Source organism: Ambystoma mexicanum, chromosome 8, assembly GCF_040938575.1.
Source record: "Ambystoma mexicanum isolate Mex_15411 chromosome 8, UKY_AmexF1_1, whole genome shotgun sequence".
Taxonomy (NCBI): domain Eukaryota; kingdom Metazoa; phylum Chordata; class Amphibia; order Caudata; family Ambystomatidae; genus Ambystoma; species Ambystoma mexicanum.
The window spans coordinates 66,069,166-66,092,049 of record NC_090929.1 but is presented as its reverse complement, the minus strand read 5'-3'; the positions used below and the strand labels follow the sequence as shown (position 1 = coordinate 66,092,049).

The 22,884-nt window shown below is 49.5% G+C and overlaps 1 protein-coding gene across 1 annotated transcript in view; it reads left to right on the top strand.

Moving 5' to 3' along the window:
* The window catches only part of RAPGEF1 (Rap guanine nucleotide exchange factor 1), a 740,344-nt gene that overhangs the window by 167,403 nt on the left and 550,057 nt on the right, over window positions 1-22,884 (top strand). Inside the window, exons 2-3 of the mRNA XM_069609296.1 lie at window positions 8,848-8,987; window positions 11,307-11,485. Coding sequence (XP_069465397.1) covers window positions 8,848-8,987; window positions 11,307-11,485 — 319 coding nt within the window. The remainder of the gene's footprint in view (window positions 1-8,847; window positions 8,988-11,306; window positions 11,486-22,884) is intronic.

Here is a 22,884-nt window from a genome sequence, read left to right as displayed (position 1 = left end):
GAGAAGGCGCATGGATGCTTATAGTCTCATCTTATCTATCTTCTTTCTGCTTGGATCATCTGTACTCACGCTACTCCTCATGCTACCTCATGTCAGGAAAAATACAATCTGAGGGTCCTAGACGCGTGAGGGATCATGGGTACAGTGGACGTCACACTAGGGATAGTATTACTGGCACGCCATGTGTCGACACCCATTTTCCAGTTTCGAATAACAAACTGTAATCCTCCGCAGCTTCCACTAGATGTCGGCTTATGCACAGCATGTGAATCTAAGCAGATACAAGCATCAGAAATACGATTACGGTGAGTAATGTATCCCATATGCATCTTATGTGGAAGTTATTTTCTAAACGCTATGCACTATCTCCTCGTTCCCCATTGGTAGCGCCTGGTCACTGGTTAATACTGGATACCCAGGAGCTGCTTTTAGCATCTTAATTTCGACTCCTGTAGTATGACCCACTGGTCGCCCCTAGGTGAGATGTCTGATGACACATGCTAGTACCGTCTGATGTTCCGGCTGCTGCACCAACCCCTTCTCATCTTACATGTTACTTGTGTGGAGATTGGACAGCAGTTATGTTTGATGGTCTTCTATCTTGCTGGTGCACACACAGGTGCTTCTCCAGGCACTGATTTGAGACTTGTTCAAGCTACTGTTCCACCATACTGCTTTTCTATGTGAACTGGAATGCTTTCTTGGCCTGGCTGCCCGCTCTTAAGACTCTGGTTACTTCAATGGCATTGCTTCTGAACCCGATGACTATCCTGTCATATTACTGTATCCGCTTCCTCTTAAAACAGTGCCTCTGCAGATCCTCTACGACTGTATTATCCTTTTGGAATGTGTTGATTTATAGGTGTCACATTTTAATGTTTCTGGATTTCTTCTGGCTAAACTATAGATGTGTAACATGTTGACTTTTTTGCTCTAAAACCTTGACAGAGACTTGGGCATGTGTTACCATTTGAGGTAGGGTTGCTTTGCTGGAGCTTTACACTGGAAAGATCCGAGGGTCGTTCCTGCAGTCTCCTTGAAACCCTGCCAAAGAAGCAGAAACTAGCACTTTCACAGGGCCTTCTGTCTTCTAAAGCGGTTAGACAAGAGCCAATGCACCTCCTTGACTGTCTGCTACTTTGAAGTCTCTCTACTAGGATCGAGGGCATTGGAACAGAATGTCTTTCCGATTGGTCCTACCACCTCTCTGATGCAGCCACATGCAGAACTTGATCAACACCTCATTTTGCTATTCTTAAAAAAAAAGTGTTTTATTTTTATTTATTTTCTAACTTCTTAACTTTTGAGTACTTGAAGGCATTGCCAACGTTTGGCGTTTGCTATAGCTCAAAAGGGAAGATCTTATTTCTTCAGCTGAAGTGCAGCTGACTGGTGTAGGAGCTTGGGGGCGATGCTCTAAATCTTGCATTTTATGTAAGCCTCCAGTGGTAGTCAATGCAGATCCTGGAGGAAGAGAAATCAAAAACATTTGCCATCATGCGTTTCATTCCACGCCACACAAGGTGATAGTTTACAGTACTGTAGGACATGTGAGCGAGCACCCATAGAACATTTGGAATTATGCATGGTTTCATCAACCACACCTCATGGACTTTTAGTTCGACTTCTGTTTGTCATATTTCTCCAGCATGGGGTCTGGCATGGATTCACATGCTCATGAATATTCCCCGTCGTCAGGCCGGGAATCCTCGGTAAAGAAAAAATCAGTATCAGTTTCGTTTTTGATTTGTCTTTCTTAGTAGTAACCAATCACTGATTTCTGGGCCATACTGCCCCCAGCCAATGACTGCCCTCTCCCTAAGCCCCTCCCCTAGCAGCCATCCTCAGATTTTTATCGCACGTTCAGGTGTTGGGAGTCCTCGTGCTATAGCTCTCGAGCTTTTACTGCGTTTTCGCACTTTTTCAAAGAGATTTTCTCATTTGTCGGTTAAATTGAGCCTCAAGCTCCACCGTTTCTTCACCCGATCAACGGGGACCCGTTTCAGATTTTTCTACGCCCCTCAAGGGCGAAGTGTTCGTCGAGTTCCGCTTCTTGGAGGATTCCAGAAGTTTCTGAGGCCTACCTTGTGGACATGGCCCAGGAAAAAGGAAGCTCGACACCCGGAAAGCTGTTCAGGATTTGCCCTGGATGCCAGCTACAGAATGTGTTCAAGGAGGACGAGCATTCGAAATGCCTCTACTGCGTTCACGAAGACAAAACGCACATGGAGAAGGACTGTGCGTTTTGCATGAACATGTCGGAACGGACCATGAAGGATCACCATCTCCTCCGTCTCTCCAACTGGCTGGAAGGCAAGAGCCCGTCAGGTGAGAAGAAGAAGAAGTCCGAGCGGTCTTCTAAGTCATGTGAGGGCGCCCCGGCGATGGGGGCCCAACGGAAGGCAAAGCACTGCGAGTCCGCGGGCACCGGGAGCGCCGAACGGTCGGGCTCCTTGGCTGCCAGGCAGGGCGCATCCTCACCGGCGTCATCAACCACGAGCCAACGCTCTGGCTCGGGGAAGAGGAAGTCCGAGAACCCGGCTAAGCTTCTGGAGAGGCCCCGGTCGATCTCGAAGGATCCAGCCGAGGGGGAGCGAGGCGGTGACCCTCCCCCCAAGGTGAAGGCCGCAAGCACGCAGAAGGTGGTGAAGGCCTTGACTCACCCGGCTAAGGCCTCTATCGAGGAAGTTGCGGCGGCCCTGGCACAGCCTGTGGAGGCTACCCCAGTGGAGGCGACCTCTGGGCCCAGAGTTTCCCTGCCACCGCTGAGGGAATCCTCTTTCCAGCCCATTGAGAAAACCCCCGTGAAGACCCCGGTGGAAAAAGAGGGGGGGGGGGCGGTGGCCATTATGGATACGGACACAGCCTCAGAGGAGGAGCTGGTTGAAGTCTTGGAGGGCCTCGACAAGAGCGTTGAGGAGGCCCGATCCCACGGGAGGGATCCCGCCAAAGAGGATGACGAGAGCGATGGTGGCGCCGACAAGGTTCCAAGGGAGCACCCGTCACGCCTGTCGCATCCGGAGCCGCAGGACAACTCGTTGGCCATTTTGATGGCAATCCGATCCTTATGTACGGAGATAAGGACGAGATTGCCGCTACCCCCGACGGACGAACCAGAGCCAGGCCCGTTGTGAAGCCCTCCAAATAAGAGATAGAGGATTCATCCACCACCGCCTTTTCAGCCCTCACGGCCTGCTCGGCCTTTGCCCCCGTCCCTGGGGACGACACGGGAACGGACATGGCCACAACACGGACGGATGACGACGGTGGTGACGACGGAACACCTCCCCGCCCGGCGAGATAGGTTCCTTCCATGCTATGATTGCCAAGGCATCCAAGCTTTTCCAGCTCTGCCCCGAAGAGCAGAAGAAGGAGGGTTTCCTTTACCAACGGCGTGAGGCCAAGAGGAATACGGTCCTCGCGGTGCCTCTGCTGGATGACATCTGGGACGAGGGACTCGCCCTTCTCAAGAATCCGTCCACGACGCCTGCGAAGAGGGACCGGTATGAGAAGAAGTACCGGGTCCCCGACGCTGCCCCCTTGTGCCTTAGGGTGCAACCGACCCCTGATTCGGTTGTCTCAGCGGCGGCCAAGAAGAAAGTGGGGGGGGGGGGGCCATCGGCCTCAACTTCCCCGCCGGATCGCGAAGGAAAGAAGCTGGATGCAATGGGACGAGTCATCTCGTCCGCGGTGACAACGATTAAGGCGGCCAACACCCTTGCGATCACGGCCCGCTAAGACAGGGAATTGTGGTCCAAAATCGCCCCCCTGTTGGACTTCCTACCGGACGACAAGAGGGCAGAGGCCCTGGAGATCTTGCAGGAAGGTGAGGTGGCGTCGGACCATGCCATAACGGTGGCCACGGACATTGCCGGCACCGGTTTCCGCCAGTTGGGCAACAGCGTTTGCCTTAAACGGCGAGGGTGGCTCAAGGCGACGGATTTCCGCCAGGACGTACAAGCCAAGGTTTTGGACATGCCCTTTGACAGAAACAATCTGTTTGGGGAAACAGTGGATGAGTCCCTCCAAGCCATCAAGACTGACACGGAGACGGCTCGGGCCCTAGGAGTTCTCCAGCAACGACGGCCATCCTTTCGGAACTCCGGAGGCAAGCAAGGTGCCTCCAAGGTATTTGGCGGTGGCTCCTCTACATACCGCCAGGCGGCCCGCTCCTCGTCGCAGTAAGCCTACAGGGGACGAGGCAAGTCGGGTGGATCTCGCCGTCGTCATCGGGGAGGCCAAGGTGGCAAGGCGGCCTCCAAGCAAGACTGAACCGACCGTGGCGTCGGGCCCCCACCGAAGCACCCCGGTGGGAGGCCGGCTTGCAAAGTTTGTCAGCGTTTGGGAGTCCATCTCCACCGACCGTTGGGTGCTAGATGCCCTGGCCCTGGGACACGCACTCGAATTTCTGAAGAAGTGCCCCGCATTCCACCCGTGGCCAGGAAGGAAAACCACGTCCCTCAACTGCTGTTGGAGGTAAGGGCGATGCTCAAGAAAGGGGCCATCGAGCTCGTCCCAAAGAGGTTCCGGGGCTCCAGAGTATACTCAAGATACTTCCTCATCAAAAAGAAGACAGGAGGATGGCGCCCCATCCTGGACCTGCGTCGGGTAAACAAATACATAAAGGCACAGAAGTTCCGGATGGTCTCCCTCCAGCACGTGCTGGGACAGCTGGAGGAAGGAGACTTCCTATTGTCGTCGGATTTGGAGGATGCATACTTCCACATCGCCATTCTAAAAGGACTCCGAAAGTTCCTCAGGTTCGTGGTCCAAGGACGGCACTACCAGTTCAAGGCCCACCCGTTCGGATTGAGGTCGGCGCCCAGGGTATTCACCAAGTGCCTAGTACCAGTGGCGGCGCGGCTGCGCCTGCAGGGGATCCACGTCTACCCCTACCTGGACGATAGGCTCATCCGAGCAAGGACAAGGGATCTCGCCATCGAACACACAGTGAAGACCGTCCAGTTGCTCATGGACCTGGGATTCTCCATCAACTTTGCCAAATCCCACCTGGTCCCTTCGCAGGTTGCACTGTTTCTGGGAGCCAAGCTCGATACAGTGGCGCGACTGGCCTCGCCGTCGGAGGAAAGAACAAAGGGCATCCTGGGCAAGGTGCAGCGTCTGCTGGCCAGGGACGTGGCCAGGGTGAGGTCCATCAAGTCCCTCCTCGGGATGATGTCCTCTTGCATAGATCTGGTGCGCCTGTGCAGGCTTCAGATGCGTCCACTACATTCACGGACGCACGCTGGATTCAGGCGACGGGCAGCTTCGAGGACAGACTTTCCGGCAGGCGTTCCGGTGGTGGGGCACCCACGACCATCTGACGGCGGGCACAGACTTTCAGACCCCAGCTCACCAGGTGACAGTGACGACGGATGCCTCCCTGGAAGGGTGGGGAGCGCACACCGGAGTTCTTCACGCGAGAGGCCTGTGGCTCCCGGAAGAGAAGCCGCTCCACATCAACATCCTGGAACTCCATGCAGTGTTCTGGGCCTTCACGTCCTTTCTCCCGTCCCTCAAGGGCAAGGTGGTGAGGATCTTCACCGACAACACCACCACAATGTTCTACATCCGAAAACAGGGAGGAACCAGATCCCCAGCCCTGTCCAAAGAAGCCCAGGATCTGTGGCACTGGGCCGTTGCCCAGGGAATGTTCCTGGTACCCTTTCATCTGCCAGGGATAAAAAACACCATCGCCGACTCACTCAGCAGGGAGCTGCGCTCGTGCCACGAGTGGGAACTGCGTCAGATCAAGTGGATCGACTCAGCGATGGGGAAAACCCCAGATCGACCTGTTCGCGACGGCGACGAACTCCAAGTGCTAGAGGTTCGCCAGCAGGTTTCCCCAGCCGAGGAGCATGGGCAATACTTTCTCGTTCCCCTGGGACGGTCTGTTCCTATATGCGTTCCCTCCGTTGCCGTAGATGCTCCGGCTCATCAACCAACTCAAGAGGTCCCGGTGCAGGATGATCCTCGTCGCACCGGCGTGGCCGAGACAGATCTGGTTCCCGGACCTTCTGGACTTGTCAGCGTCCCCACCAGTCAAGCTGCCGACGGACGCAGATCTTCTCTCCAGAGAATGAGGCGCCATCCTTCATCACGACCCGGAGTCGCTGAACTTGCAGGCCTGGCTCCTGCAGCGCTAGAGTTTGGAGGGTACAATATCCCGGCGGACTGCAGAGAGGTTATTGCAAAGGCCAGGGCGTCCTCAACTCTCAAGTGCTACGGACACAAATGGAAGAGGTTCTCTGTCTGGTGCCGTGCACAGAAGATGAACCCTCTACGGATTACGGCCCCTCAAGTGCTGCCGTACCTACTGTCGCTGGCCAAGGCTGGACTAGCTCATGCCTCCATTAAGATACATCTGGCTGCGATCTCCCGATGCACCAGAACTACAGGACGTTCATCCTTGTGGTCTCATCGTCTGGAGAAGGAATTTATGAAGGGACTGTTCCGATCGTTCCCGCCGGTGAAGGCCTCTGCCCCGGCGTGGGAGCTCAACGTGGTGCTGACCAGGCTCATGGGTCCGCCATTCGAGCCTCTGCATTGGGTGCCGTTAAAGTACCTGTCGTGGAAAACAGCATTTCTTGTGGCCATCACCTCCGCACGACGAGTGGGAGAGATCCAGGCCCTATCCTGCAAGCCTCCATACTTGACTTTTCACGACATGAGGGTGGTGCTGAGGACGCACCCCTCCTTTATGCCCAAGGTGCCGTCGGACTTCCATCTCAACGAGCCCTTGGTGTTACCAGTTTTCTTCCCGTTGCCTTCGTCGCCGGCCGAGAGGACTTTGCACTCGCTGGATGTAGCTAGAGCGCTGAAGTTCGACGTAGACCGCACGAGAGTTTTCGGAAGACGTCACAGCTGTTTGCGAACTTTGGACCTGTGAACCAAGGGAAGGCCTTCTCGAAGGCTTCCATTTCCAGATGGCTCTCCGGCTGCATCATGCACTGTCACCGGTTGGCAAACCGACCGTTGCCCGGCCGTCCGAGAGCCCATTCGACCAGAGCGATCGCTGCTACCACAGAGTTCTTGTCTGGTGTGCCCCTGCTGGACATCTGCAGGGGTGCTACGTAGAGGTCGACGCACACCTTTACGAGATTCTACTGCGTCGACCGGGATTCCAGGGAGGAGTCCAGAGTCGGCCACGCAGTGCTGCGCAACCTGTTCGCCTGAAGGTGGGCCTGGTGAGGAGGTAAGAGTTGCTTAATGTTGAGTTTATGTAATGCTTAATGTTGAGCCTGTTGCCACCTCCCGTGGTTGTGCATGTGTGTACTGCTATGTGTTCTTATATTCATGAGCATGTGAATCCATGCCAGACCCCATGCTGAAGAAGGAACAATTTACTTGCCTGTAACTGTTGTTCTTCATCATGGGTCTGGCATGGATTCACATGCGAACCCTCCCTCCTTCCCCTCTGCGGCTCTTCACTTGGTCATACTGCCACTTTACGTGCTACCAAATCTGAGGATGGCTGCCAGGGGAGGGGCTTAGGGAGAGGGAAATCATTGGCTGGGGGCAGTATGACCCAGAGATCAGTGATTGGTTACTACCAAGAAAGACAGATCAGAAACGAAACTGATAATGATTTTTTCTTTACCGAGGATTCCCGGCCGACGGGGAATATTCATGAGCATGTGAATCCATGCCGGCGAACAACAGTTACAGGTAAGTAACTTGCTCCTTATTTCTCTTTTATTGAGAGTTCCCCAGTATCCCTCATCCCCTCTCCCTTGACCCCCTGCCACCTTACACACACACACTAGTCAAAATGAGTTTCGTGCCTTGAATGCTCTTAATCAGGACTCCCTTTTTTTATATGCAACATTAAATACCTAAGTGCACAATGCAATTGTATAGGTATAAAACGATGCTAATACTACCGTAGGAATGAACCAAGTATCTTTGTTGCGGTTGCCATCATTGGGAGAATAAGTACATAGATACTTTCTGTGAGCTAAAACACACTGCCTTCTCCTAAGATGATTAGCACGCAAAAGATGCAGCAAGTGGCAGTTGCCTCTGAATTCATGGCATAAATACTTGTGTGTGGGTCAGAATAATGCATTTACCCTTCTGCTTTTCAGAATTGGTACGCCAGAATTGACTAATTGAAGAAAAATTGGTAGACCTACACAAAATAGAACACACACATTGCTAAGTCATCGAATGGAAAATTGAGCCTTCACACATGGAAATTAAAGTTTTATTAAGTGGTGTTTTTATTGCTTTTGGTTTGTATTGTCTATAATCGCTTTGATTTTTAATACTCTGTATGGCCTAATATGTGTAAGTGAATATTTGCATTGACTGTTATGTAATTTATAAGTGGGCATTACTAGATCAGTGGCTTTACATACTAAATGTGCCGTACCAATGCATTTTTTATGAGGCACAGATCACTTTACATTTGGATAACACGGTCTAATTGTTTATGCTGCTACTGCAATTGTAATCTTTACATTACTGTATTCTGTATGTTTTCTATTGGAAATCTCTGAATTTCTTTTCTTTATGAAAGGTTTTTGATTTCGAAACCATACCACAATAAAAAAAACTTGGACCCGTATGTTGGTATCTTTGGGCCTTGAGAGAGAAACCAGTGTTTGGGTGTCTGATATTGGCCAGGCCTAGGTAGAGTACCAGAATTGGCTGGTGGGGATCACATGTCTGAGGTGCTCAGTTAGGGTTAAGAGGGGCAACTGGGCACCCACTCCACTTGTGGCTCTGAAGTCGGCATTGGGGTCTAAGGTGCTTCCTGTGCTGCTATTAATAATGTTTGAGAACATTTGGACTCTTGTCGGATTTACCAAGACTTATTCCATCGTGGACTCTTGTTTCTTTCAGACTCTCAGCGTTCCCACCTCTCTTCCTTTACTATGAAGCTGAAGGACAAGTTCCACTCTCCCAAAATTAGGCGCACAAACTCCAAGAAAGGGAAGCCGGCCGACCTGACTGTGAAGCCTGCAGAGAAACCAGTGAACAAGGTGAGTGGAACGCTTCACGTGGCGGCTCTACCGAGAAAGGGGCTTGACTGTCAGAGCTGCTCAAGATCCCTGCACTCCTGCTATCATACCCAAAAAAACGATCCCGTTTATGTTTTGACTGATCCCTATGTAATAGTTTATAATCTTAATTGGTTTGATCCATTGAAGGTTGCAGCTCCTTCACAGAGATATTTTTCAAAGATGACCTTGCAGATGTGACAAGTGGCGGAAGTTTCTGGGTTAATGAGCACAACTCTTCGCTCCCCCACCACCTTGTGCCCGTGACCCCCTCAGGCAGTATCTTTGTGGTAACTGGCAGTTCTTTAATGGTTGACACAGATTCCATGTTTTATCAGTGCTCATCTTTAAATTAAAAAGTCCTAGTCAAATTCACTTGTGCCTGTGTCAGCGCTTGCCCACATGATGGGGTGGCGGGGGGGGGGGGGAGGATTGAGCACCCTACATGAGTATGGAAAGACCTAAGACTTAAGCCCAACATATACATTATTCATATGAGTTACACATGAGCATGGTGCCCTAGAAACCCAGTGTCCTGTAAAGTGCTCCAGATAGAATTTGAAGTGGGAGTAAAAGATTGTCATATTCCCAATTGCTGTATTTTATAAGTGAGTACAAATGTTTAAAATCTAAAACGGAGATGTTCTTGTATGGAAATATTTCTTTGCACCTATTTGATGCACATTAAACAGCTGCAATTTTACTGCTTGGGATCGGGCAGTAATAAGTTCTTCCTGTGGGACTACGTGTACTGCTGGTACAAGCTTCTCTGTGGAGCTGTGTGGATGAAAGCAGGGGACAAGCTCCTTTGTGTCAGTTTCATATTTTTTGTTGGGAGCATTGTTACTCCCTATTTTTCTTTTTTGAGACCATTTCTCAATTCTAAGCGAGTAAAAGTGGTCGATACACCCCATACCTATAGGGCTGCATGCACATTATACGTTCTTCTGGTTACTTCATGAACTGTGCTGTAAACATTCTGTGCAGTGCAGGGCGAGAAGCAAATGAACATGCTTCATTGCAATCATGACTGTGGCAGTAAGAAGCGCTTCGAGAGTAATGCAAGGGTGTCTTAAATAGCTGAGATTTAATTATTCTTTTGAAATGCCATGGAGCTTTGGAATCGATGTTTCTGCCTCCAAACAATGAATAGGGAGGAACGAAAGTTGTTACAGGCGTGGGGGAGGAGGGCAACACAAGGACATTTTCCCTTGCTCTAGGAATGCCACTTCTTACAATTCAGACACCAAAGGTGTGAGAGGAGGACCATGCCTGTTAGGTGATTCTTGGGGAGAACTCATGGTCACATGAAAGTCGGCCCAAGCTGTTATGTCAACTGCCTGGTCTATATGTGCCCATTGGGCCTTCCTTGTAAAGTTTCTTTAAGCACAGAATACCAGAAAAGGGTACATAGTCTGGGATAATGGAACTTGAGTAATGGCTACCTCAGTCGACAGAGCTGACGGGAGAGATCTGTAATGGAATGTTGAGGTCTCTAAAGTTAAACCAGGCTTGGAGGCCTAGATGTGGCCTAGTTGCACAACTCTAAGCCATAGTTAAAGTGCTATTGTGTAATCCGGCCTTGACCATGGAATGTGGTGCTGTATTTGGATCTATTCTGGGAAGCCATTTTTACACCGGAAGGTTGTCAAGGTTTTCGGAATGAGGTCAGGAAGGGGATAAGATGCTGCTCGTGTCAGAGGGAGTTCCATATTCTATATTCTAGACTTGGGGGTTCGGAGCGTCTAGAAGATTTTCAGTGGGGACTACTTACTGTGTATGCCTGTAGAGCCCTTGTATAGAGTGAGGTTATCTGGCAGGTACTTGGTGCATTTCTTATTGGATCATGTAGGCTATGTGGTAAACCTAGCGGACTTGACTTAGGGGCCAGTGTACAGTGATCTGTACTGATGAGATATGATCGTAGCAGTTTGTGCCAGAAGAGAGCCAGGCTAGTGCACAATGCATAGATTTTTGCAGGTCCTAGCGATTCTTAGAGAGATGTCTGAGAAGGGCATTTAGTTTGAACAGTGGTCACTCCTGAATCCAATGCAGAGGTCATGCTTTGGAGAAGGATGGTTATGCTCTTCCAGTACTAAGTGCTTACCATTGCTAAGGATGCATGTTCTAGCACCTCATTAAAGTGGCACATTTTTCAAGATGCCCAACTTGGAGAGATCTGCATAAACTTTGTAAAGGATGCTCAGTTTCCCTTTGAAAAAGAATGAATGGGTGAGATGTCGCCCAGAGTTGTCAGTGTATTGGATAGACGTATCCCATGTTATCTTCTTTTGTCTTCAGAGTTTAAGCCGCTTAGAAGAGCAGGAGAAGGACGTGGTCAGTGCCCTTCGCTACTTCAAGACCATCGTGGACAAAATGGCCATCGACAACAAGGTCCTGGAGATGCTGCCAGGTTCGGCCAGTAAAGTTCTGGAAGCCATCCTGCCCCTGGTACAGGTGGACATGCGCATTCAGCAGAGGTCAGTTCCTGTATGCATTTCCCTTCACTCTCCCACATTTTCACTCTCTTGCTCTTTCTATTGCGACTTGCGATCACCGTTTATTTCTCAAATACTCTATCAGTGTGCCTCCCTCTGTCACTCTCCTGGTGTCTGTCACTCTCGGACTTGTTACTTTTCCTTTGTTTTTAGTCTTTGTTTTAATTCTTACTTTCATTCTGTCAGTTCCATATTCTCTAAAGCTCTGACAAGTGCTGCTCTCAATTCAGTTTTGCTTCTTAAAGAAAAGCGGTTCTTTTAATTGTGCATTCAAAAGGGACACACATGACCACCTTGGATGTAAGGGTCATAGACAGTGTCGCTGGGAGGGACGTGTAGTTTAGACATGAGTTTTTCATGTCTTGAGCCTTGTGGCTTTAGGTTGTACAGTCCATCGGAATAATGGTAGGAAAACACATGGTTTTTATTAATATCAACCTTCTGTGTCCTGCGCTGGAATAATGGCATTGCAGAAGGCCGCATCCTGTCCCCTGTTCCAGAGAGATGCTTTTTTCCACATCTTATACCACAGAAAAGTAAATTCTGAGCAACCTGTGCTCCTGAATCGGAACCAATCTGAGAACCATTGCTTAATATCCAGTGGTGCTACAAAAGACTCAACTATGATGGGTGGGGCCAAATCGTATTGAGGTGTGTCAGTCTGTGCACCAGTGTGTGTCTCAGTCAATGTTGTGTGCCATTGTGTATGTATGCCTGTCTTTCGGCGTGTGTGGGTTTCACTGTGTGGGTGGGTTTCTCTCTTCAGGGTCTCAGTGGTTTTCTTTCTCTCTGTCTCTCGCTCTTTGTTTGGTTCCGTCTCCCCCTTTCTTTGGGTCTGAGTCGTCCCTGCTTTGGGTCTTGGTGTGTATGCGCTTGCCTGCCCACCCCAGGCTTTAAATTATACTGAATATTCTAGGTCCGGGATCTGCAGCGTTTGGCTGTCCAAATGTTTTGTACTACAGCTCCCATCAGTTCTTGCCAGGAAAGACAGTGATGAGGTATCATGGGTTTTGTAGTCCAAATCATATAGAGAGCCCCAAGTTGCAGACCGCTGTTCTAGTTCAAGGGGGAGTTTCACTGACTGACCTGTATGGGGGCTTACAGCACTAGACTGTAGTGGCTGCCAGTGATTGTTGTTACATTGACAGTGCTGTGGTGCAGTTTAGCTCTGTGGTGTGATGAATCCTAGTAGTCTGAGAGATGAGATGCATAAGCAGAGCTGTGTGAGGGGTTTCAGGGTTTGCCATATTGGTTAATCTGTAGAAAGTTGTTGCTTCGGTAGAGCTCATTGCGTCTTGTCTGGAACTGCAGCTCCATGCAGGAATTTAGAGATGAGCTGGCAGTTGTGTGGTGCTATCATTCTGTCAGCATTTAAGCTTCACTCTCAAAGTGCCTTATTTCTATGAATAATGAAGAAAACACATGGTGTTTAAAGAAATGTCGGTTTTAGAAATACAATTTTCAATTGAAAATAAATAGATTAAAATGACTGGGAAAAGTCGGCCTAAAAAGGCAAGAGTAAAAGTGCTGTCTGATCAGTTACAGGGCAGGCAGGCAGATGGGTTTTGATCTGGGCTCATGGCCGGGCCTTTGAGTTTACAGCAGACCATATTGAATTCTTGACAAATTACGTTCCCAGCAACCAAATATGTCCTGCATGCATGTGGCACAATTTGGAGATCTTTGATCCTAACAGGGACATTGGCCACCCTCTAGTTTCCAGAGAATTCCCATCTGTGTGATCTTATTGTCACTGAAAATGGCATGAGTCTAGCTATTGACAAAATGACTCCAACCTTGAGGACTATGCTCTGGGAGATCTGTGGGGCAGAAGTAGCATGCTTCCCGGAGGAACCTATAACTGATATGGGGCCCTTAAAAGTGGGTTATACCTAGGCCAAACATTTGCCACCTTTATATACTAACTCATGGCAGTGTTTTATTTTGTGTTGACTTGAGAGGACAAGCACGAACAAGCCCTCATAAAAAGCCAGAGCTAATGACGATGAGCACTATGGGTTTGGTTCACCTATAGTTGGAGTCCAGTGGTGAGGAAATATCTCACACGGTTCACTGTTTAGTCTGTGGAAAGGCTTCTGCCTTTCCAGAGAGGACTGAACTATAGGATGACAGAGTCCTGTGGTTCTTGAGCTGAAAGATACAAATCAGCACACGTGGTCCCTCCTAAAGTGAGCCTTTATAAAATCTAAGCCTTGTTGGACTCCCAGTGTTGGTGCAACCTAAAGAAATTGTCAAAGACTTGTTAATTGACATATTCTGTATCCTTGGAGAGTGCAAGTTATATACTAAAGCATATGTATTTTCTGAAGTACGTGAAGATACTATATGATGGAGTGAAGGCACTCTGCCCAAGGTAGCAGAACATGTCCTATTAGAATCTGCTGTTCCCAAATTTGAGAAGCTGATGTAGGAAGAAATACCTAAACATAAAAATAAAAAATAAACCCTACAGCTCAATTGAGAAGCAAAAGAGTGGCCTCAGGAAGATGAAAAGATCACCTATAACAAATGGCTTGAAGAATGCCTCTTCCGAGGAACGTTAATGAGGAGAACAAATCTTAGCAATACCAGCACGCTAAAGAATCCTACAGGATTGAGGATATAGAGTCACCACTCCTTCCGTTGATCAGTTCACTTCGATGGGGCTACGTCAGTCTCCCCGTTCTTGTGGGATTCAATGTATGCTCCAGGAGATTGGCTGAGCTGAAGCATTATGTTTGCCAGTTGATCAAACTAACCTAACACAGGGTTCGAAATTGACAGGAGCTGGGAGCTATTTAGCTTCTGGTTATAGCCAAGGGGAGCCTTGTTTACATGAAACCAACAGCTACCAGGCGCTAGTTTTGACTCCTGTGTCAAGTGGTGCCATACACACCTTGCTATGCAATATTAACTGTGTATATTTGGGAATGTATATAAAGGAGAATAAAGATACAGCCAAGGGACAGTTAGAGCATATTGGATAGTATAAAATGGGCAACATTTCAGAGTTTGCAACTGGCGCAAAGTTAGATTTGCTGCACACTATGTACAAGCTCCTGGTTCTCCAGGGGTAGCTCCTGCCTAACTGGTTATGCCCAATGCCCAGGAGCCGCTTTTTGCTCCTGGTCAACAAATGTCAATTTCGATCCCTGCTAACATTTGCCTCCCTGTGGCGGAAATGTGCTGGTGATCTATTTTTTTTAAAAAAATTTGTTTATTGGCATTTTTAATAAAGTCTTTTACATATTTCCATATTGTGCCTTATTCTCATGCAAACCAAGATATATTTGATTTAATTTCAACTTTAACTAACGATAACAACCGTCTCCTTATGGTGTCCTCTTGTGTGGTTCATCACTTCACTGAGGGGTAGGGGTGTTGTGGGGAAGCATTCATTTTGTTAACAGGGTGTGAGGGGGAAGCTTCCCAGAGGTCTGTGGTGTCTCTTGGTGGCTTTCCTCTAGCCATCCTTTATATCTCTCAGGCATATCCGTGCTAGCCTCTGTTTCAGGGGGGCTTGTCATCCGACGGGAGAAGCATATGTCCAATGAGTTCCTTCCATGCTTCCAAGGCTCCGCTGGACTCTTCAGTTGATCTGGCCACGCTTTCTTCCCAGGCCTTGGTCTCAGCCGGGGGCCATCTTATCATTTCTCCATGCCATGCTTTGTATTGTGGTCCGGCTGTTTTTTTCCAGGACATGGCTATGGACCGTTTGGTTAAAATGCATGTTATGTCCATAAGTCTGGTTAAGTGTTTTATCTTGGCCAATCTAGGGTAGGTTCCCAGTAAGCACTCCTCTGGCGTCCATTTATACTTGGTCATGCCTGCTTTCTCACATGCTTGTTTCACCTTTCCCCAGAGTGTCTTTGTTTTGGTGCATTCCCACATCATGTGTATTAGGTCTGCTTCCTCCTTGTTGCACCAAGTGCAGTTCGATTGTGTCTGTTTGTTAAATTTGGCTATCCGCTGCGGTGTTAGGTAGGTTCGGTATAGCGTGTTCATCTGTATTTGCCTAAACCTGTGATTTCTCGACACCTCCTTGGGGAACGTGAGCGCCCGGTTCCACTCCTCCTCTGTCATCTCCCTGCCTATATCCACTTCCCATTTCCTTTTCATGTCTGCGCTTCGGGGATTAGGTGTGTCGTTCAGTTGCCTGTATATTTGGGATATTGGTCTACTACCCTCCCCCAGGTTATATAGCAGTGTTAGTAGTGGGTCTGTGTCCGGTTCTTCGGGCCATGTCTCCCATTTGCTTCGCGCAGTGGCACGGGTCCTCTGGTACCAGAGAAACTGACCCGATTGTATGCCCTCTCTATCTCGCAGCGTGTCGAAGTCCTTGAATGTGCCTTCTTCGTATAGGTCTCCCCAGGTGTAGACCCCTTCTCTTTCCCATAATCTGATTTGTTTCAGGTCTGTGGCTACTGTATATAAGTCTGCGAGCAGTGGGATCTCCGGTGAGTAGGCCCTCTGTGTATTGGTGAGTGTCCTCGCCCTGCGCCAGACCTCCCTCCCCAAGTTGACTATGTGCGGTGTTTCTCCCATCAGTTTCGGTGGTATCCAAACCAATTCTTTCAGGCGGTGTGGCAGGCTCATGGCCTGTAATAGGGAGTTTTCCTCAGTCGGTTCGTCTGATAACCATTTAGTCGTGAAGCTTAGCTGTGCTGCTAGGTAGTATTTTTCTAAGTTAGGGAGCTGAATGCCACCCCTTGTGTATGGCAGGGTTAATGTTGACAGTGCTATTTTATGTCTGTGCTTTCCCCATAGGAATTCCTTTATCAGTGTCTCCAGCAGTCTGAAGAAGGGTTTTTTAATATAGCATTGTATATTTTGGAACCCATACAGGAAGCGCGGTAGGACAACCATCTTAACTATGGAGGCCCTTCCCATCATTGACAGGGGGAGCCGCGACCAGAAGATTGTGGATTTGCGTAGGGCCCGTAGCGTCATCATCGTGTTATGTTCGTGCATCATCGTGGGGGTGTGCAGTATCTGGATCCCTAGATATCTAAATTTGGTGGTTTGCCATTTTATCCCTACCTTTGGGAGTGTCTCTATCTCAACATGTTGCAAGGCCGCCAGGGGGAACAGACAGGATTTAGACTTGCTGAATTGGATCCCGGACACCTTGGAGTAGTTGTCCAAGACCTCCAGCATAACTGGTACGTTGAGGTGTGGGTCTCTAACATATATGAGGACATCGTCCGCATAGAGTGAAATGATGTGATCTACCCCCCCCAGTCTTATGCCGGCATCGAAAAACTGTTTCCGAAAATAGATCGCTATAGGTTCTAGCCCAAGTATGTATAGCATTGGGGATAGGGGGCAGCCCTGCCTGGTCCCTCTCTGTATGTCCCATGCTTCTGATATGTGTTTCCCAGATTTCACTCTAGCCCTTGGTCCGGTGTACAATATCTGTACCCATCTGATGAACCTGGGCCCGAATCCAAATTCTCTAAGTACCGCCACCAGCCATTCCCAGTAGATGGAGTCGAACGCCTTTATGGCGTCTAAGGACATCAGCGCATATGGGCTTCTGTCCTCATTGGTTTGAGTCATAATGTGTTGTAGTCTACGCAGGTTCATTGATGTGTTCCTGCCCGGTATGAAGCCACATTGATCGATGTGTATTATGTCCTCTATGATTCTGGATAGCCTCTTTGCCAGTATTGATGTTAGTATTTTCGCGTCGTAATTTAGCATTGCTAGTGGGCGGTAAGAATCACACAGGTCCGCAGGTTTGTCCGGTTTAAGGACCGGAACCACCAATGTTTCCCTCATGTTTTCGGGCAGCTCTCCCCTTTCATAGGCTTCCTGGAATACCTCATGTAGTAGGGGTGTGAGGGAGGGTTCATATGCTTTATAGAATTCTGGGGGCAGGCCGTCAGTGCCGGGTGTTTTGCACGTTGCCAGAGACCGGATAGATTCTGTTATATCGTCGAGTGTGATTTCAGCATCTAGCATTTGGGCCTGCTCGGGTGATATCCTATGGAGTCCTATCTCTTCAAGTGTGTCTGAGATCTGTTCTGGAGGGACCTGTTCTGCATGCGAGTAGAGTTTCGTGTAGTATTGTTTGAAGGTGTCATTTATGCCCTGTTGTGTATGATGTGTGTTCCCTTCCTCGTCTTGTAATGCCGTGGTGGAGTGTCTAGGGTGCTCTCTTCTGCATAACCAGGCCAGCAGCCTTCCCGGTCTGTCCGCCTCTATGTGTGCCCTATTTGTTTTTGTCACGTGGTCGAGCTTCTCCAGCCTATTCCACGCCGAATCATTTTCTCCCCTGAGTTTTCGAAGTTCCGTTTCCCTGTTCTGGTTGCCTGCCTGGGCTGCCTCTAGTCTTTCTATCTCTTTTTCCAGCTGGTCCAGTTCTTTCCTGAGCTGTCTCCTCATTCCCCCGGCCTTAGCAATAATTTCTCCCCTTATTACTGTTTTCAGGGCATCCCATATCGTGCTGCTGTGTTTCACACTTCCCACATTTTTGTCTATGTAGTTATCTATGGATTCTTGTAGCTCCTCCCTGAAGCCTGGGTCTTTGAGTGCTTCTGTTGGCATTTTCCACATGGGGATTGGGGGCCTGGGGCCACTGTGGTTCCATGTCACCATTAGTGGGGAGTGATCAGATATGGTTCTTCCCAAATACTGCGCTCCTTCCATCTGTGGCAGGTGTTCTCTACCTATGAGGATGTGGTCTATTCTCGTGTATATTTTGTGGGGGGATGAATAGTATGAGTAGCCTCTCTGCAATGGGTGCATTTCACGCCACACATCTGCTAGGTCCAGTCTCTCTATCATTGTAGTCAGTGCCGTTGTCGCTGCCGATGGGCCCTTCGGGTGGGGGATGGATCTGTCAATTGTCGGGTCGCATACACAGTTGAGGTCGCCTCCCCACAGGAGTAAGCTATCTCTGTGTTGCACAATTTTGGGGTATAGTGAGTCCAGGTGAGCCGGTATATTGCTGTTGGGGAAGTAAGAGTTGATTATGCATATTTCTGTCTGCTCTATATGTCCCCATAATATAACAAATCTACCCTCTGGGTCAACTACTGATTTTCTCAGGCGGAAAGGGAGCTGTGGGTGTATCCAGGTATATACTCCCCTGGCGTATTTGGAGTATGTAGTACCAAAACCCTGCCCCCCCCAGTGCGTTTGAAGTTTGGTTACTGAGTCTGCCGTGCAGTGAGTTTCCTGTAGTAGTGCTATCTTCACCCCTTTTCTATTCAGGTAAGTCTTAATTCTGTTTCTGCGAATGTATGTCCCCAAACCTCGCACATTCCAAGTCATTATTTTAACTGCTGTTGTAGTCATGGTGGTTTGGAGTGGGCATAGTGTCCGTTCAATTCCCTTTTCCCCGGTATTCGCGTGCTAAATGCAGGCGTAGGTGGCCCCTCCCCTGTGTGTGACAAGAGGCGATTTTCCTTTTCCCTCCATCCTGCTCCTCTACCCCTTCTGATCGATCTCGGAGACTTACCAAAAGTAGTAACTTCCATTCTTCTGAATGGGAACAGCAAACCATGTAACTTTGAACTGTCCCCAGCAGTTGCTTCCAACTTGCAACGCTCGGGGGGTCCCGAGCCTTCGAGGCCGTTCCTGGCCTTCCGGATCAGGGTGTGTGTAGGTGGGTTACCCACACAGTTTCCGTAGGGGTGGGTCGTTTTTCAGTGTTCGTGTGGTCCTTCGAGTTTCCGTCCGGTACAGCTATCTGCTTAATGATATGTCTCTGGGGTCTCAGTGACTGCTTTGTTGGCTCTGTGCGGGGGGGTCTCCCCTTGCTTATTGTGTTGGTGGGTGTGATGTTATCCCTTGTCCGATTTCGCTGGATCTTCCTTGCCGTCGGCCAGGTTGTTATGTTCCAGCCATAGGCTTGCTGCAGCAGGTGTCTCCAGGAATGTTGCTCTTCCTTTGTAGAGGACCTTGAGGCGTGACGGATAGAGCAGCATATACTTTAAATTGTGTTTTCGTAATTGCGCCTTTATTGGGATAAAAGAGTTCCTTGCTCGTTGCCCAGTGGGCGTGTAGTCTGGATAAATGACTATCGTTGAGCCGTTTCGTTTGATTTTTCCTCCTTCTCTTGAGTATCGTAGTATGGTTTCACGGTCTCGAAAATTCAGGATTTTAGCTATGATTGGTCGTGGGTGCGAGCCTGGCGGTGGGCGCTTTTGGAGTGATCTGTGGGCTCTTTCCACTGAGAACCCTTGGGTGAGCTTCCCTGGGCCTACCTCCTGCAGTAGTAGCGTCTCGACGAAGTCGGTCGGGTCCGGGCCTTCCATGTCTTCAGGAACCCCTAATATGCGAACATTATTTCGGCGGGCTCGGCCCTCCGCTTCCTCTGACCGTGCCTCCAGCCTCACCGCCCTCTGCTCAAGCTCCAGTACTTTCGACTGCAGTTCTTGGGTGTCCTCCACCGTGTCTTTTAGTGTGCTTTCCGCCGTCTTGACCCTTTCCGTGAGATTCCGTGCATCTTGTCGCATGAGCTGTATGTCCGATTTCACCTCTTCTATCTTCCCCTCCACCGATGTGCGAAGGGCTGATATTGCCTGGAGTACCTGTGCGTGTTTGAGGTCTTCTTCCTTCTGTGGGGGTTCCCCCGCAGGTTCCTGGTCCTGTTGGGGTTGTCTCTGGGGTCTAGCCGTCGTAAATGAGTCCATTGTGACCAGTTTCGGTTTGCTCTTGGGGGGTGACATCCCCTTCCCTGGGTCCCTCCCGTTCCTGCTCTCGACTCGCAGGTTATGTGGTGCTGGGATATCTCCTGCGGTTAATACCACGGTCTCGGTGTTACTTGTTGGGGTCTTCGAGCGATGCTCCGCGGCCCGTCTGTGGCTAGCACCCCCAATGTTCGCGGTGCGGGCCCCTTGTGTTGTCCTGCCTCGGCTGGGTGGCCTACCGTGTGTTAGGGGGTCTCTCCCCTCTCGCTGTGTGTCCCTCAGATGTGGTCGCGTTGAATCGTGCCAGCTCCGCAGGTACCGTTCCGTTGATGGTCTTCGGATTCCGCGGATTGCAGCGCGGCCCAGTGTCTCACCGTGGGCCCAAATCAGAAGGTCTGCACACCGTCGCTTCCGCCGGGGGGTGTATCCGGGTGGCTCAGTGCTCACTCTCGGCCTCCGCTACGTGCTCCTGGGTTGGAGCTCGGGTGATACTTCGGGTTGCAGGCCCGGCGCCCCCAACGGTGTGCAATAATACGCAGGTGTACGCTGCTCGCGGGGCCGAAGGTCTCCCCGCGTGGTGAGCCCCGGGTAGTCGTGTCCGCTCTCGCCTTTTAGGGTCCGCGGCTCGCAGCGTTCTGCTCTTTCGGCCTTTGGCGCCGAGATGGGCCGCGGCTCAGCTGGTCCAGTCTGTCGGTTGTTGCTGTGGGCTCCACGGGGCCTCGAGTCGGCTGCCGCGTCAGTCTCATCTCGCGGCGGGCGGCGCCATCTTGCTTTCCCCTGGGGCTCGGCTTTAGGCTCCGCGTTTTTCGAGTTCTCCTTTGCGACTTGGATCAGGAGTCTGGTCGAGTGATGGGGGTTGGTTCCCCTGCTGGATTATGCAGTTAGATCGAGTGTAGCAGGGCTATTTAAGCATTTATAGGTCTTTTCAGCAGGATCTCGGACGGAGCTCCACGGGAACCTGTCTTTACAGCATGCGTGCTGGCCACGCCCCCCTGGTGATCTATTGCTGTCCACAGCAGATGTTCACAATCCCATCCGCACTGCAGATTTCTTACCAGGCACACAAGTGACAATACAACGAAAACGTGGTTAGACCGGGAGAGTGAAGAGAGAAGCAGGATTGCAGAGGCCTGTTAAATCACTTCCTTTGGGGCTTCACTAGCTTGTATTGCACAGGGGTAGACTTATTCATAAATCAATAATACCTACATATCTTGGAAGAAGGAAATTTTAACCCATTGCCAAACACGGGAGGCAGAGGACACATTAATGGAGGGTCAATGTCAACATCCAGTTAGAGGAGGAAGTTCAAAGAGATGCTGTGGTGATGTAAACCCACGGGGGTGCTAGGGAGGTGATATGATTAAAGTCCTGAGAGATGAGAAGTTGAAAGCCGTTGAGCACAGAGATTTGCAGAAAAGATAGAAATCACTTAAAAGCCTGAGAGTTGGTGATCTGAAACATTTGACCCTCTGAGGCTTGGTGACACAATGGTTGGACCCTTGACAAACTGTGTATTTATCTATGGGAACCGATGGTTATATTTAAAAAGATTATTGTTCTGGAAAGGCGATAAATCCCAGGAGAAGTGGGCTTGAGGTATGTATTCTAAAGTTGGAGAACAACTTTTGCAGAAGTTGCCAGAAGTGGCAAAAAAGACCCCCTGTGTTGGCAACTTTGGGACAAGGAACCCATCGCAAAAATGTTGAGAGAATGTGGACAGAAGTAGTGGGGTGTGAGGTGGGACGGTGGGAGCTTGTTTGAAAGAATTGTAAGTCCTCAATTATGGAAGCCAAAAAGCCATTCTATGCTTAACCGATTAGTTTGCCAAGCACTTTGTCGTGGAACTTTTTCAAAATTCAAGGCAACTTAGAAATGCATCATGCTAAGATAAATGTCCACTCCAGTTTCGGAGACTTGGTGTAAGCAGCTTCAGGGGTATTTCACTGATTACAATCAACCCGTTTTATACCGTAATTGGTACCGGTTGTCCATCTAGTCAAGCCTCCATCATTGACCAATCCTAATGTTTCAGCAGAATTTCTTCCTTCCTTACCTAAACCTTTGACAACTATTTCAGTAGCTGATACTCCGGCCATTGTTAGAACTCTGAAACAAGCCTACAAACTTCCCTGGAGACCACAGCCCTCCTATGGTAGTTTAGGAGTGTGCTGAGGCAGTAGCCTCTTTTATAACTGATTTCATAATTACTTGCCTACAGCACTCTATCACTCTATTGTTCCAGACGTTCTTAAACAGGGTTGGATTACCCCCTTGCCCAACATGCTTTCTTTGAGCCCAGTATGTTCACATTGCAGACCAATCAACAGTTTTCCTTTTCTTCTTCATATTCTGGGCAAGATTGCAACCAAACAGCTACAGGAACACGTAGAGCAGCACACCCTGCTGGGAGATTGGCTGTCCAAACGCCAATCTAACAGAGGTATGGGGACGGCTCCTATAGAAATAAGGTACAATCTGCTCCAGATCTTGGATCCGAGAGACTCTGGTATCCTAGCACTTATGGCTCTTTCAACACTCTTGATCACCTCCTTCTACTACACATCACATGGGATTTTGGGGTGTTGGGAGCGGCTTCCAGGTGACTACAATTTTTCTAGAGTAACACAATAGTGAAAGTAAAAAATTGAAATTCACTTGCCCGAACCAGTAATGGTAGTTTGGAGAAGCCCCACAGGGGTCATGTTTATCACCCCTCCTTTTTAATCAAACTCATCCATG